Below are 16,872 nucleotides of genomic sequence, written 5' to 3'. Positions count from 1 at the left end.
CTGCTAATCTCCATTCTACAGATGGTAACTCTGAAAAAGGTAAAAATTCCATCTTATGTCTAGATGGCGCTGATCAATTGCCTGGAAGTAGTTTATATTAAGTAAATGGAAATATAAAAAGTCGGTTTTTAATCGACGTATGTATATTACGTGATTTGTCCGGCATTTGTGAACCGATTTTGATGTTTTTTTTTATTGCAAAGAGGGTACCTGAGATGTGGTCCCATTTAAATTTGAAATAAGAAAGAAAATATTCCATATCTAGGGCAAACTAGAGGATGAATGACTTTTGAGGTCGGTTTTCTTATTACTCTGTACTGTTTTGTTTTTTATTTCCCTTGTAATATTATTCAAGTATTGATCATGAACTAACTTTTAATTTTCAGAACTTTGACAAATATGCTTATCAATAGATGGCATTGTGTGTCACAAAGTAACTTATAAATTAACGCTTCCTAATATGGGTAGATGACGCTAATCGTAAACGATAAAAGAACCGAGAACATTATCCATAAAAATCGGTACAATAAGCGCCATCTAGTTAATTTGTTTATTATCACTAGAAATTAGAGTAGCTTTAGTTTAGCTAAGGCTGCTAACAGATTGACTGCATGTTTGGTCAAGGTCTCGGCTGCATGAAATTGATAACGCCTTCACGCATTAACTCGAAGTAACACGCATGAAGTCGGTTACGACTGCATGCAGTTAATACGTGAAGTCGTTATCCGAGACCTCGACTGCATGAAGTTGATAACGATTTCACGCATTAACTGCATGCAGCTTGTCGATGTAAAGAAATAGGTATTTGGTAGTCGTCGCGACATCTGGTGTACTAATACGTACTAAATACCCAACTACGCTGTCTTGTATCGCCATTAGCAGTCCTCTGCAGTTATTGGTTCATGCTTTAACATAGATTCAAGAAAAATGAGCCTGGAAGATGGTCCATGAATTTTGAAGATATTTCGATTGGCATTCACAGATTTTGAGAAATGGTACAGTCAGCGATAAAAGGCATCATATCATGCCATTCGATCCTATTTCTGGTAAGAATTTGGCGAACAAAAAACAAACGTTCCACCGCTGCGTTACTAACGCTGTTCCTCCGCTAGTTACAATAATATTTAGGCACATAACGCACGTTAATAGTACATTGTGTATTAAGGACGTTAAATAAAGATTATAAAGAAATAATAATAATCAACGGGTCTATATTAGAATGTTTTATATTTGTTAACTATTAGCTATTTAATAACTCGACTTTTGTATTTTTTTTTTGTCCGTGATACATACAATGTTTTTCATCACATTTGCGAGGAAATAAATACAATGTTTAATTTTTGTACGAGTAAATATGGTTCACATCACAATATTTATGGATTGTGCAAATGGTGGGTATTTTATTCTTCCATAGATAATACAACTCGAACTAAAATGTTGAAAAAAGCAAAGACGCATACAGCGATAAATTTAAAAAAAATTTGCAAATTTTTATACAGAATAATAAATGATTAAAATCAAATAAAAGAAATTTTTAATAATAAATATTTATGTAACATGTGGCTGGATAACATTTTAAGCGAATGTTCTAATTTTGAACTTAAGTAACTTCCATGCTTGAACTTGAACCTGACCTATGTAACAAATTAAAAAAATTCTTTACCGACTATGGCTGCAGTGGGAAGACAGAAAAGGCCCGGGGGTTTTATTTGGGGCATTATGGTCAAGTTAGCCACAAAGTAATCATACTGTTTATGAGGAAGTCTTCTTCTTTTGCCTGGTCTCATTCCTATTTATTTGGGGTCGGCCCTTCTGGTCACTCTTTTCCAAGACGGTCTGTTCTGAGTCGTCTGTGGTCTTAACTGATGCTCTCGCAGATCTTTATTAATAAGGGATATCCGTGAGGCGGGGTCTACCACGTCTCTTGGGCTGGCTACTCTGTCCAAGGACTTTCCTTGTCCTATGATCAGGCGGTCGTCGCATAACGTCGTGGCATGTCGTAACATGTCCTTACCACCTAAGTCGGCTCTCTAGCAACTTTTCCGGAATAGGCATCCCTAAAACTGCCTCTGATGTGGATGTTTTTGGCGTGGTCTAATCTTGTAACGCCGCCCGCCTTAGCATTTTCATTTCCGCGATGTGTATTCTATTTTTATGCAGCTTTTTGAGACGGCAACATTCAGCGCCGTACATTATGATGATATGATGACCGTGTGATGAAAATCGTATTGTGGAAATGAGTAAAGACAAAATTACTTCTGCAGCCCGTTCGATCGCGCGCGCCCTGAACCGGCAGTACTTCCGCTTCTCGGTGGGCGGCATGACAGACGTGGCGGAGATCAAGGGCCACCGCCGCACCTACGTGGGCGCCATGCCCGGCAAGCTGGTGCAGTGCCTGAAGAAGACGGGCACCGAGAACCCGCTGGTGCTCATCGACGAGGTCGACAAGATTGGCAAGTTAGTGCGGACGCTTCTCTGCTTTATTTTGTTCACGTATACAGATTCAAATTCAAATCACCTTTATTTCAAAGGTAGTAAATTACATTTGAAATCGTTATGTTAATTAAACTCTACTGTTGAAGAATGAGCAACTCTATTAGTTGCTCTTTTAAAAATTTTCGACAATGGGACGCGTTTACCTAAAAAATGCCTATTCACTCTAGTCTTGAATGGCCCCAAATTGTACTTTTCGGGAAATATAGATAGAGCATTCTATTCCTTTGCCGTACGCATAATTATTTGAATACATTTAACATTTCAATATTTATTTCAAACATCTTAGATTGAGACTACCTGCAAGAGCTAACCAAGTCACTAACACGGATTCTTGTCATCCAAGCACGCAGAAGCTGTATAATAAATAACCTTCAGTAGGGTAACCTATCACAAACTCGGAATTTTATGTTCCGAAATAACGTTTGTTCGAATTTTCATTACACCGAAAACCGAATTATGACGAAACCGTTGTTCTTTCAGGATATGTTGGATGTTTATCGCAAAGACACGATTAGGTTCGGTTAAGTTAAAAGAAAAAACATTTTCCTCTCAAAATTACTTTCGAGGTTATGAAAATTCGAGCAAAGGTTATTTTTCTGGAAAATGTCATTTCGGACTAGTGATAGGTAACCCCTTTAGTATAAAATTTTTGTTTCACTATAGTTTTAAACCTCGTAAATAGCAAATTTTGAATGTTAACCATAATCTTATTATAGAATGCCTCTTAAATGACTTTGTGAACACGACTATCAAGAATAGCTAGTTTATTTTTACTCGTCGTGTTAACAGGTCGGTTCGACTCCCTGATGAGGCAACAATAAAAAAATAAAATAATAATAAATAATAATAATAATAATAACGTACACACTCAACACAACTAGGGAAACCCTGCACTAGGGAAACCCTGTGTCGCGGGTGCCATGGACACACACATAGACAACCACAAATTACACCCAAACTCACGAGAGAAATAAATGTAGGCCATAGAAACATTTCTCCCGTCTCAGGAATCGAACCCGGGACCTCTGCGTGGCAGTCCGGCATGGTAACCGTTCGGCCACTGAGGCAGTTAAACTAAGTTAAAAAATGATGTCTCCATGAAGCAAAATATCCTATCTGTAATATTTAAAGTACTTTCCTTCAGTGTGGTATAGCCGTGGGACACTCTGTATGATCTATGGTAGTTTTACACCTTCATCATGTATATATATTTTGCATAGTGTTGAAGAAGAACGAGTAAACTGGTTAAAAAAGCTCGGCACCTATTTGGTTCTGCTCTCTAAGAGCCTATGCACACAGCGTATTTTATACGCACCGACGAAGTGCAAATGACGCGCGTTAACGTGATTGAAACGCGATGCAGTCGCAGAGAATAAACCTTTACACACGTTCACAAATTCGTAGCGCCGTAAACACGCGTCGTCTGCGCGTATATACGCCACAGACATGCTTCGAACAGAGAAGGGACAGTTTTAATTTTAGTTTTGTTTGTTAATTTAAGACAATTTTTGAAATGAACCAACTAAAAAATGTGTCGTTCATTGTGAAAGTGAATTATGTCCTTGTAATTAAACTTTGAAATAATGAGCTCTCAGCAAATTAGTACAAATTTTTGTTCTCCGAGTAAACTAGTAATGCCATCTATGGGATGTTAGTGCAATTATTGGAGTTGCTTTACTTTTAAAAAAATGTGTTTTAAAATATGGACTTACACCACTTTTATAATGATCGACGCAATTATAAAAGCACGCACACTGCGTCTTTTTAAACTCGGTCCCTATAAGATTAAAATTCCGGTTAACACTTTCAATACTGATCTTTATTCTCAGGCCGATAGAAAATAACATTTTTCGTACACTAAAAAGTTTCTCAGCACTGGAACAGTGAACATGGCATCATAGATTTACTACATAGGTACCCATATACTAAGTCCATTGACGGCATCTATTAACAGAGGCGTCCATGGCGACCCAGCATCAGCCCTTCTGGAGTTGCTGGACCCAGAGCAGAACGCGAACTTTTTGGACCACTACCTGGACGTGCCCGTGGACCTTTCCAAGGTGCTATTCATCTGCACCGCCAACGTCGTCGAACACATTCCCGAGCCGCTTAAGGACCGGATGGAGCTCATTGACATGTCAGGTCTGTCAATTATGCACTACTTTATGTCACAAAAACAAAGAAATGTCATTGTCAAAGAGTGAGTGCAGGTGTGCTAATATTAGTACTGCCGTCCATTAACTGAAATGTGGCTAAGTGACAAATGGTCAAATATCTGTTTCAAATAGAAAGAGACAGAGCAAAAAATTCTATTTTAAAAACATTTAAAATTAGTTAACGTGTTCAACTTATCGGAACTTACCCTAACGATGCATAGCTGAAATGCCATTGAACAATTTCAGTATTCTAAAACTGGATTATGGTTTTTTATGACATCTCAAAAAATATTTTAGTTAGCGGATGGCAGAGTACGCCAACTATTAAAATAAGAATAAAGAAGGCAACAATTCAGTTGGTAACATCGAGTATATAACCAGAAATAGGAACGATATAAGGGCCACCCATCCCTGGCAACTTATCAGGCAAATGGACCGATAGAACGTCGTACATTCAAAGTTCAATCATCTTTGGCAAAATTTTATCTTCTTTCACAATCTATCGATAAAACTATCGACAACTACTAACTAGGTGGCTTAGTCGGTATAGCGTCTGCCACGGTAAGCTAGAAGACGTCGGTTCGAATCCGGCCGGATCGAAGGAATTTTTTCTGAGTGTTCGATCTTTGTATTAATAATTATAACAAACTAGTGGAGTAATTTCACAAAAAAATAATTGACTATCTATTCAATAAAAATTTAAAATACAGCGAATAGCGACATCTCTCGCCAGGACTGGTAGCTGTAAAGGTACTAACTAAGTGATAAATCTTTCATAGATTTCTCATAGATGGCGCTACGACTAAAAAGTCGTTGAAAAGCCAAATACAATGGCACGACGCAAGCACATAGAAAAATTCGTAAGGTCCGCTGGTTCGTTCCGTGGTTTAGTTGGTATAGCGTCTGGCACGGTAAGCTAGAAGACGTCGTTTCGAATCGAATTATAACTACTAACTATTTAAAATTTTATGAAAACTGACAACCCTACAAATGTCATGTTACTCCGTTTTCAGAAAAGACAGACTATAACTTTTCTATGTTATCTGAGGATCTGGGTGTTTGTGGTACCGTCGTTGTTTCCGATTTCCATAACACAAATGCTTAATTACTTACTTTAGGATCAGAGTAATGTACATATGTGATGTTGTCTAATATTTATATATATATTTATTTTCTCTTTCAAACAGGCTACGTAGCCGAAGAGAAACTGGCAATAGCGCAACAGTACCTTCTGCCCACAGCGCGTAAAAACTGTGGTCTGAGCGAGGAACAACTAGATCTGACCTCAGACAGCCTCCACGCACTGATCAAATCGTACTGCAGAGAGAGTGGCGTCCGGAACCTGCAAAAGCACATCGAGAAGGTAACATTTTGTCCTAAAATAAAAAAAATGACGAAAATCATTCGTCCAGGAAAGTACTGCCACCTTACCTATTTCTGTCGCCAAGCAGTAATGTAAGTGTGTGAGATTACTACATTCCGGTTTTGAAGAGTCACCTTAAGTCTCTGGGTGACGGGTGCAGTGGCATCTTTATGAAGCTCTGAGTGTCATGGCAACTGCTATGGACAGGCGTGTCGCTTACCACCAACACTTACGACGATAAGGTATAAATTGCAATGCTCTGACACCGACCTCGGAAGGTCACGGCACATGTCTCTGCACCTTTTTTCTCACACGATCCTTCAGCTGTAAGATATTTCTGCGTTATAAAAGACCAGCAGCAGTAGAGCTCCTTGTGAAAGAGTTCGTCTAGGGAAGTACTACCACCTTATCTACATCTCCCGCTAAACAGTAATGTTAGCATTACTGCGTTCTGGTTTTTAAGGGTAAGGGTGCTTGTGAAATTACAGGCATAAATGGGTCTTGTTAATTTATGTCTCAGGGTGACGGGCGCATTACCCCTACGATTGAAAAGACTGATTAAAAAATTGAAAAAAAAAAACGTTTTTGTTGACATTTTTTGTGAAATAACTCCACTAGTTTTCTTATGATTATGAATACAGAGATCGATCTCAATAAATACATTTTATCGAAAAGGGACATTCGCGTCAGTTGTGATATCTGTAAAGGTATCGGCTGCGGTGAGGTTATTAAAAAATCTCTCACTAGATGTCACTAGCGGTGACGAATGCCGAACGCCAGTACAAAGTTTTAAAACAAAAATACAGGGGAATTTCGACGGCTCGGTAACTGGACCCGTAGCTCAGTTGGTAAGAGCAATGCTACGGTGTAGCACCCACGTGGATTCAAGTCCCACCGGGTCGACGAAAATTTTTCAGTGTGTTCGATCTGTGTATTTATTATATCATAAAAAAACATTCTCGGAAGTTGAACTACTTTACCGATATTGGGCTGACGTGGCGGAGAACGGACTAAGTTCTCTCCTCAGAGGACCTGTGTCCAGTAGTGGGAATTATAATGGTTACGAGAAATATTGCGCAGACCACAGCTATATACTTGGTGCCTCTATAGTGATTTTATGTGTCGTTCATTGTAACAGTGAATTTATCTCCTTGTAATTAAATTTTGTCACTTATTCACTTTTATAATGAATATTTAGCAGTTTTAGATCCATATGTAATAGTAATAATAACGCACACACTCATAGTCCCGCCCTAGGGAAACCCTGTATCGCAGGTGCCTTGGACATAGACAACCACAAATTACACTCAAACTCATTAGAGAAATACGTGAAGGCCATACTATTCGTTCAGCCACGGAGGCAGGCTAATGAACAAACAAGTAACGCCATCTATGGGATTTAAGCGTTTACTGAATTTACTTCACTTTTACGTTGAAAGATATACCATTAAACAAAAAAAATATGTATTTTAAAAAGACGGAGTTACACTACTTTTACAATAAGCGACGCAAATATGAAAATCAACACAACTACACTTTTTTGTGTAGAGTTTTAACGGCGTGAGCTTACAGCCTATTCTTCTTTTCGACCCCTCCTACTTAAAGTATCGTATGTCGAAATTGCCAAGTTTACAAGGGAGCGTTTTAAAGTTCTCCGTCTCATTCGGCAACTCGTTACTCATATAATAATAATAGAGTGATCATCTAACCGATGTCTAGGATTTTATAATACTCTATGTGAGTAACAAGCTTTGCTTAAAACTGAGAAATGCTAAAGTCACGTGTTGTACTTATTTTAGTGAATTCAGAACTTTAAAAGGCTCCCCTGTAAACTTGGCCATTTCGACATACGATACTTTACATAGGAGAGGTCGATTTACTTTTATTCATTTAATAATAATAATAATAATAATTTGTTAGTAAAGAACTTAGGAATAAGGTTAGTATTCCTAATATGCTATTCAAATGCTAAAATTACAATAAAATAAGATAATGTGAAACAAATAAAAAATGAAAAACATAATAATTATACAATTCAAATCCAAAATATAAACCACGAATACAACATTAAATATAAAATTATAAAATTGAAAATAACAAAATTGAAAATAAAAAAATTTAAAATTATAGAATTGAAAATTACAAAATTGAAAATTACAAAATTGAAATTATAAAATTGAAAATTATAAAATAGAAATTAATTTAACATACTCATGTAAACTTAAACTAAACCGCCACATGAAGTTTCATCCAGTGGGCCTGGATGGGGCAGTCAATTTTATTAACCACAGTTTTTTGGTTTCACTTTTCATTTAGGTTTTCAATCATTATATGACATCAAAAGTCACGACCACACTATTATTATTTTGACAGATCGCCCGCAAAGTCGCGTTCAAGATAGTAAAAAAAGAAACAGACAAGTTGGTTGTGACGGATTCGAACTTATCCGACCTGGTTGGCAAACCGACGTTCAAGCACGATCGAATGTACGAAATCACGCCGCCAGGTGTAGTTATGGGCCTAGCCTGGACTGCGATGGGTAAGTTATTTTTTAATATTAATTTACAAAATAATGAATCCACTAAAATCACACTTTTAATTGAGGTTATCAGCGCAATACTTGTGTAACCCACATTCTACTTTCTTCTACAATATTGAAATCAAATCATTTATTTGCTACAAACATGGTGGTCAAGACAACGAAGTAGTATATTAGGGGTTAAAGTATGAAATTGCCGTTTTATTGCAATAGATTCTTTGAATTTTCATAGAATCTTCATGGTTTGAGGTTTTCGAATGAAACTTTTTTCAAATGGTTTCTGTGATTTTTTTTTTTTAAATTTGAAACATTTGAATATCGACTTTCAATTGTTTTTGTTATTCAATTTAGACAAGAAAGATGGATACTGCGAAAATTCGAGTGATTTTTGAGTACGAGTTCCGACGCGGAACTAACGCGGCAGAAACAGCCCGCAATATCAATGCTGCGTTTGGAGAGGGGTCTACTAATGAACGCACCGTGCGATTTTGGTTTAAACGCTTTCGTGATGGAAATTTCGACTTAAAGAACGAGCCACGAGGAAGACCGCCCACACAGGTGAATAACGATGAATTAAGAGAGATAGTGGAAGCCGATCCTAGTCAAACTACCCAGGAATTAGCGGCATGGTTTAACGTTACCTTACCCACAATATTGACTCACTTGCGTCAAATCAATAAAATAAAAAAATACGAAAAATGGGTGCCTCATGATTTGACTGATCTGCAGAAAGAAATGCGTGTTGAAACTTGTGTTGCCTTGTTGAACCGGTACAGAAATGAAGGAATATTGGATCGAATTGTAACATGTGATGAAAAGTGGATTCTTTATGATAACCGGAAAAGAAAAATGCAATGTCTGACCCCAGGTCAAATGCCACAACAGTGTCCTAAAGCAAAACTTACCAATAAAAAGGTAATGGTAACTGTTTGGTGGTCTCAGCATGGTGTTATTCACTATAGTTTTCTCCGATCTGGTCAAGCAATAACGGCAGATGTCTATTGTGCCGAACTCCGAACCATGTTGACAAAACTAGCAGTAAAACAGCCCCGACTCATGAATCGATCTTCACCATTATTGCTCCACGACAACGCGAGACCTCACACAGCACGAGAAACCATTTTGACCCTTCAGGAACTGCAGTTAGAAACCATTCGTCATCCTCCGTATTCACCAGACCTTGCTCCAACGGACTACCATTTTTTTCGTGATTTGGACAATTATCTACGTGACAAGAAGTTTTCTTCCCAGGAGGCAGTACAAAATGCTTTCACAGTTTGTGCAGTCTAGATCGTCGGAGTTCTATCGCAAAGGCATTAATAACCTTCCCATTAGATGGCAGCAATGTATAGATAATAATGGCAACTATTTTGATTAAATAAATTTGTTAAAAATTTAAAAAATAAACAATTTAGATTTTCAGTACAAATCGGCAATTTCATACTTTAACCCCTATTAGTAAGTACAAACATGTTTCACCACAAAATTTAACAATAATGCAAAAAGTTGATCGTCTCATGGCATCGAGTATGTAACGAGAAATAGAGACGAAATGTCATTTAATTGTTTGAAAACTATTCTGCCAAATCATTACGGTGACAACTGCGCTTCGATTGGCCAGCCCGAGTTCGAAACAATTGACGGGTGTCGTCAATTGTTTCACTTCAAAGCGACCAGTTTACTTGAGATTTGCTATAATGTACGAAAATTGACAAATTACTTATTTAATTACCGATGAAATGTGATTCCTTTTATTTTGTAATTAGATGTTGTGCTGTTTTTCCCCACATCATCGAATGGAACAGCCCCCCATTGTTAGAGATATTATCTTTATTACAATAAATACAGAATATTTTTGGAATATACGACGACGTACACAGGTCAGTTGTTGGCGCTGAACTATTTTAGTTTTATGCTGTGTTAGTTCAGTGCAAACTAGAGTTGATATTTATAATAATAATAATAATAACGCACACACTTAACATAGCCCCGCACTAGGGAAACCCTATGTCGCGAGTGCCATGGACACACACATAGACAACCACAAATTACACCCAAACCCACGAGAGAAATAAATGTAGGCCATATACATATTTCTACCGGCCTGGGAATCGAACCCAGGACCTTCGCATGGCAGTCCGGCATGGTAACCGTTCAGCCACGGAGACAGTTATTATATATGTTTAAAAGTGATATAGGGTGAATTTCACTTTCCGAATTTCAATGGCACTTTTTGAGTGATTTTTGTAAGACCCTTTTTTCTTTTGGTTTTAAGGTCTTAAACGTACAAATAATTTCAAGCAATAATTATAAAATCACAGAAATATTTAAGTTAAATACAACAATAAACAATATTTTAGGTCACACGAATGAGATTGCAGTAACACGAATGATTTTCTCATAAACACAAATGAGAAAGACGGCACAGTAATGAGAAATTAGTATTACAACACACATTTTATCGTTTCCAAAAAAACATTTAACAAATATTTTAGTATAATTTAGGAAATGAAACTTTTTTCCGGATTTAAATCGCGTATGACTGAGTCACGGTTGACAGAGGTGGTAGAGTCTTATTGTAATAGTCTTACAGTAATATAAGTTCTTGTATCAAAATCCTTCTCATCCGTGTAAGACCATCTATCTATCTATATGTAATGAATAAATAAATCTAAATAAGTATTTTATTAATGTCATGTAAACTTTGTTGTACATCAATATATCATCATCACCACCATCAACATTATCATCATGATCACCATTATCATCAGCATCATTACCATTCATATCATCATCACAATTATCGTTATCATCACTACAATCATCATCGCCATCATCACCACGAAAATCATCGTCACCACCTCTATCACTATCTAATTGTTATATTTCAGGTAAATGTTTGGCTTAAAGTAACTATTTGACTTAAAAGTAGACAAGAATGAGAGCGACAATAATGATATCTGGATATATTTTTAATTGTCAACTGTGTAAAATATGCTGGACCGTTAGAAAAATGCATGGATTTTAAAGTTCCCTTTGTCTAATTGATGTACAGTAAAGTTTATAAAACTATTACTTAATACTTATTTAGTTAGATTGCTTTACATGAATGAGAACGATTTAGTCACTAGCGCTGAAATTGGTATTTAAGTCGATTTTTTGCTAAAACGGAGATGCACAGGTTACTTCACTGTGTACACTTCAATCCGACAGGAGCCCCTTCTCACGTGTGCGAAGGGTGAAGGTGATGCGGTACGAACTTTTGTTATTAGGAGGCTTTTAGTTGAATTGACACTAATGATAAGAAAAATTGAAACACATATTGTATTCCCAAGAAAACATGTTTATTTATAATAAACTGGAAAGTTACGGTACGTATTCGACGTGTAAGTTATAAGAGTTTATCCTCGATGGGAAATATTGCGTTTTCCACGAGTGTTTAATTTCTTTTCTTCTTTTCTTAAAATTAGGGCGGCGTGGAACCGGCTCCCATGATAGAGAAATGGCCCACTTTTTTAATTTTTATTTATTACTGTGACGTAGTAAAGTATTCTTTTTATGTGTAACACACATTATGTAAGCAAGCAATCATAATAAATAAATAATGCTTAGCATTCATGTAATAACATAAAAGTTATTGAAAGGGACACATTTTTGGAGGTTATCTGAAAACGTCCCTATAAGGCCCATTTGCATGATGAGTTACCAGGGATGGTTGGAACTTATTTCGCCTCTGTTTCACTGGTACTTAAATTTATTTCAAAATTATTAATTAAAAAAATTTCCCTAATAGTATATTATACTTCGTCTCTTAACAATTCATATAATTTCGTCATATATAACGCGCACACGCGCGTACACTCATCACGCACAAACGAAATAATGTATCGCGGGTGCCATGGACACACACATAGACAACCACAAATTACACACAAACTCACGGGAGAAATAAATATAGGCTATGGCCTACACAGAAAGTCGTTTATTCACAGGTGGCAGCACCCTGTACATCGAGACGGCCCTCCGAAATACGCACCAAGACGAGAAGTCTCCCTTCGGCTCCTTGGAGCTGACGGGCCACCTGGGCGACGTCATGAAGGAGTCAGCCCGCATCGCCATGACGGTCGCGAGGAATTACATGGCCGTTTACTATCCAGAGAACACTTTTTTGAATACCAGGTAAGTTCTGTAATTGTTGCAAAGAACACTGATATTTTTATAGAATTTTTCTCAAACATGCTCGGAAATGTTTGTATTACTTTCAAAAAAGAACTCACAGAGTAATTTTATGGAGGGTGCAACTTTATATGTCCGCTACTCTAAACTTTTAAATATATCTTCTGACAAAGAGCTATGTAAACAGACTAAAGAAAATTTTCATACAGCCACGGAAGAAACAAAACAATGGAAGTGCCTTGACCCTCGATTACTATCAGAACCGCTGTTGCCAAAATTCACACATTCATAATATGTTCCTAAATTAAAAATAAATAAAAAAATCTGGTCTGTTAATATAATTTAAACTTACCGTGTTAAGTGCGCCATCTGTTATTACAAGTTACGACGTTTTGATTTTAAATTGAAATTTCAATCAATGTGCAAATCTAGCAGTTAAAAGCTGAACGACGATGAAACTCAAGGTGTTCACTTAGTTCTTTAAAAAAGAAGCGACCATATTGCATTGTTATAAAGTTTATATTTTCGTTTCTAGTAACAATATTTTTGTATTACGATAAACAGAAAATTGAATATGATATGTATGACACACCACCACAGACAATATTACAAGTACGATTGTAATTTTTGCACTCCGAAGTAACAAAATAAGGTATTTTCTACGTTTTTCGAGACTTTGCGCGAGATAATTGACGGAGCTTAAGTATGTGGCACTTCGCGAACTGTTGGCCCGCGTGTAACGCAAACTAAGCACTTATACTCTATTAATTGTTTTGTGGTTATAACAAACGAGCGTTTTAATTGTAAGAGCTTCTGCATCCCCGTCCCCGTTATCCAAAGACTTGTCAATACTGTGGCACAGCTAAGGAATGACCTGTAAGTAAGTAAGTCGTATCCTCCATAGCCACGTGCACCTGCACGTGCCGGAGGGCGCCACGCCTAAGGACGGCCCGTCTGCCGGCTGCACCATCACCACGGCGCTGCTGTCACTGGCGCTGCGCCGACCTGTGCGATCCGACCTGGCCATGACCGGGGAGATCTCCCTCACGGGCCGCATCCTGCCCGTCGGCGGAATCAAGGAGAAGATCATTGCAGTAAGTATCCTAATCCCACATTTGTCAACAGGACCCCAAGTCTAACTATAGTGTGTCTTTTTTGGAGACGGGGTAAAATGACAGTTCATTGCGCTAAAGTGTTCCCCGCTTGCAAGAAGCTAGTGATTGCAGTCGATAAATATTCTATCGACTATCGACTGAATTTTGTTCACGCTTATGGAATAAATACCAAAAAAATAGTCAAATCGGCCTATCATTCGTCCAATTACTGGGCACAGGCTGATTTAAAATGTAAATTTTTGTAAGTTTATACATACTTACACTGTAGAACACAAACACGAACACGAACAGTCTATGAAAAATACAACGAGGAGACGTTTTTTATAATTTTTTATTTTAATTCAATTTAGATAATCAAATCCGCTTATTCTTGTTAAAATGTATATGAATAAAAAATTATTTTGGCACTAGGTGGTCAACTGTCAAAATAAGACTAAAGATGGTAATAAAGTAAAATATCCCAATTCAAATTCAAATTCCATTTATTTGCCACACACACAAAAATAACATAAAACATACAAATGAAAAATCTAATATACAAATAGTACTCATACACTATAGTTAGCATTTAAATAAATACCGTGCTAATACTATACTAGTCTAATATACTAATAGTATTCTAATACACAAACACAAAACTATATATATGTTTTTTTTAATGTGTGGCGAGGAATTCTGAGTTCACTATATATATTTTCAGCCAGAACCTCTCTGGCAGGAGCTACGGTCTCACGTTTACGCGTTTGTGTAACAGATAATTTATGAAACAAAATTCGCACAGACCATTAATTAAGCTATTTATGAGGAGCGCGAAAGTAGAAAAAAAGCAAAATAGTAATAATAATTTACACAATAAAAACCGTTACCGATTGTTAATTTCAAAACAAAAGATAAAATTTCCTTAAATGGTAAAAAGCGGAATAAAAAAAGAACGAAAAAAAAATGTTTGAAGGAGAACAAAAATACAATCAAAAGCACAACAGTTACAAAACATGTCTAATATTTACTACATATCGCCGCAGGAAAGCGATCTTGTCGTATTTCGAAAAATAGGACTACACCGGGGCCGAAAAACTATTTAAAAAAATGATTTCTCTTTAATTTGAATTAGTAGAAAGTCATTCAGTCAGACAGTCATTTTAAAGTATGGTTAGATACATCCTACTTTAAAATTGACTTTCTACTAATTCAAATTAAAGAGAAATTATTTTTTTAAATAGTGTTTCGGCCCCGGTGTAAAGTCCTATTTTTCGAGATACGACAAGATCGCTTTCCGGCGTCGATATTTCGATGACCCTGGGGTGATTCAGCATCCTTCTTTTGAGCAGTTAAAAACATTTTCCACAGTTTGGACTTAAAAGTTTGCTGGAACATATACATTATAACACAATTAGTAGTCAATATAACGTCATGACATTCACAATTCAGTCATTAACTGCCTCCGTGGCCGAACGGTTACCATGCCGGACTGCCACGAAGAGGTCCCAGGTTCGATTCCCGGGCCGGGAGAAATATTTGTATGGCCTACAATTATTTCTCTCGTGAGTTTGGGTGTAATTTGTGGTTGTCTATGTGTGTGTCCATGGCACCCGCGAAACAGGGTTTCCCTAGTGCGGGGCTATGTTGAGTGTGTACGTTATTTATTTATTTATTTATTTTTGGTAAAATTTTATCTTCTTTCACATTCTATCGATAAAACTGTCGACAACAACTACATGACTATTTTAAATTTTGTGAAAACTGGTGACCCTACAAATGTCATTTTACTCCGCTTCAAAAAGACCGATTGTTAGTTGTATTGATGTCAGGATTTAGTACTTTTAATATTCTGCAAAAAGTAAGAGTAGTAGCTTGATCGTGAGTGGCCATCGAGATACTATTAGATTAAAAGTTGTTTTTCTTATTTATTGGTCATACTTTTGCTTGTACTTTTTTATCGTGTAGAATGTTTGACATTATAATGTTTTTAACTAAATGCGGAGAAAGACGTAGCGTCTGTCATACAGTTTTATTTAAAATTAATGCGGTCGTTCAAGTTCGACCTTATCTCGAAGAATGGAAATCCACTTGTCCCCGACAGTGGGGACAGTTGGTAAGGCCTACTCGACTGCTATTGCAATTTTTTAACATGGCGTACTACGAGTAAAAAAACACGTAATAATTACATAAAGGTGGTATAATACGTTTGAGAATTTTGTTTCACGGTATTTATTTAAATGCTTTGTTTACAAAATAATTGTATGAAATGGTACCTGATAGAATTTCAGTACAGAGTGCTCAAAAGTTCTCAAAAGCCGGTCTCAAAAGTTCGTGGAATTACATAAATTTGCCAAGTTTTATTGAAATCTATTACCGGAAAGTGCGCGAAACCGGATTCATCCCCCTACTTTGCCACCCTTAGAGGTGGAATATTTTCTTCAAATTTAAATGAGACCAATACTGAGGTACCCTCTTTTAAAACAAAAAAGTACCATCAAAATCCGTTCACAAATTAATTACTTACAGGAGTTATAAAAAAACCACAGTTGAATTGAGAACCCCCTCTTTTTTCAAGTCGGTTAAAAAGACCAGAAATTTCCTTCTGTTTATACTAGAAAAACGAAATATAGATGGCGCCTAAATTAACTAACAATGTAGCTTGCATTCTTTCTTATTTTCCAGGCAAAACGAGTGGGCGTCAAGGTAGTAATTCTTCCAGAAGAGAACCGTCGCGATTTTGACGACCTGCCCTCCTTTATACGCGAAGACATCGACGTCCATTTTGTTGCGGAGTATGAAGACGTCTTTAAGGTTGCCTTGGAACAGGTCTAGTTTTTGTCTTCGTAGATTTCATTTTAGCCTAGCTAAAGGTCTGAGTTAGTTTTTTTTATCTAGTTACGCTCTGGAGAAAAGCGCGACGACTTTCCTCGTCCATACTGCTTTGATTAATTTTATTTTATGAATCGAAGAAATAAAATAACAAATTCAAAATTCTACCCAATGAGGTTACCAGACGGTGCGATCTGATTGGTTGATGATGTAAATTAG

At 36.8% G+C, this 16,872-nt stretch overlaps 1 protein-coding gene across 3 annotated transcripts in view; it reads left to right on the top strand.

Annotated features, from left to right (window-relative positions):
• The window catches only part of LOC113240339 (lon protease homolog, mitochondrial), a 36,941-nt gene that overhangs the window by 15,683 nt on the left and 4,386 nt on the right, over nt 1–16,872 (top strand). For 2 of the 3 annotated variants that reach the window (XM_026477613.1, XM_026477615.1), the window contains exons 9-15: nt 2,265–2,457; nt 4,451–4,638; nt 5,840–6,015; nt 8,389–8,554; nt 12,547–12,733; nt 13,635–13,824; nt 16,507–16,650. In XM_026477613.1, coding sequence (XP_026333398.1) covers nt 2,265–2,457; nt 4,451–4,638; nt 5,840–6,015; nt 8,389–8,554; nt 12,547–12,733; nt 13,635–13,824; nt 16,507–16,650 — 1,244 coding nt within the window. The remainder of the gene's footprint in view (nt 1–2,264; nt 2,458–4,450; nt 4,639–5,839; nt 6,016–8,388; nt 8,555–12,546; nt 12,734–13,634; nt 13,825–16,506; nt 16,651–16,872) is intronic. The other variant, XM_026477614.1, reaches the window with a different exon arrangement.

Source organism: Hyposmocoma kahamanoa, unplaced genomic scaffold, assembly GCF_003589595.1.
Source record: "Hyposmocoma kahamanoa isolate Upper Pololo Valley unplaced genomic scaffold, ASM358959v1 134, whole genome shotgun sequence".
In the NCBI taxonomy this organism is placed as follows: Eukaryota; Metazoa; Arthropoda; class Insecta; order Lepidoptera; family Cosmopterigidae; genus Hyposmocoma; species Hyposmocoma kahamanoa.
Note: the sequence above shows the minus strand (reverse complement) of the source record. Positions and strands in the feature narration are given on the sequence as shown.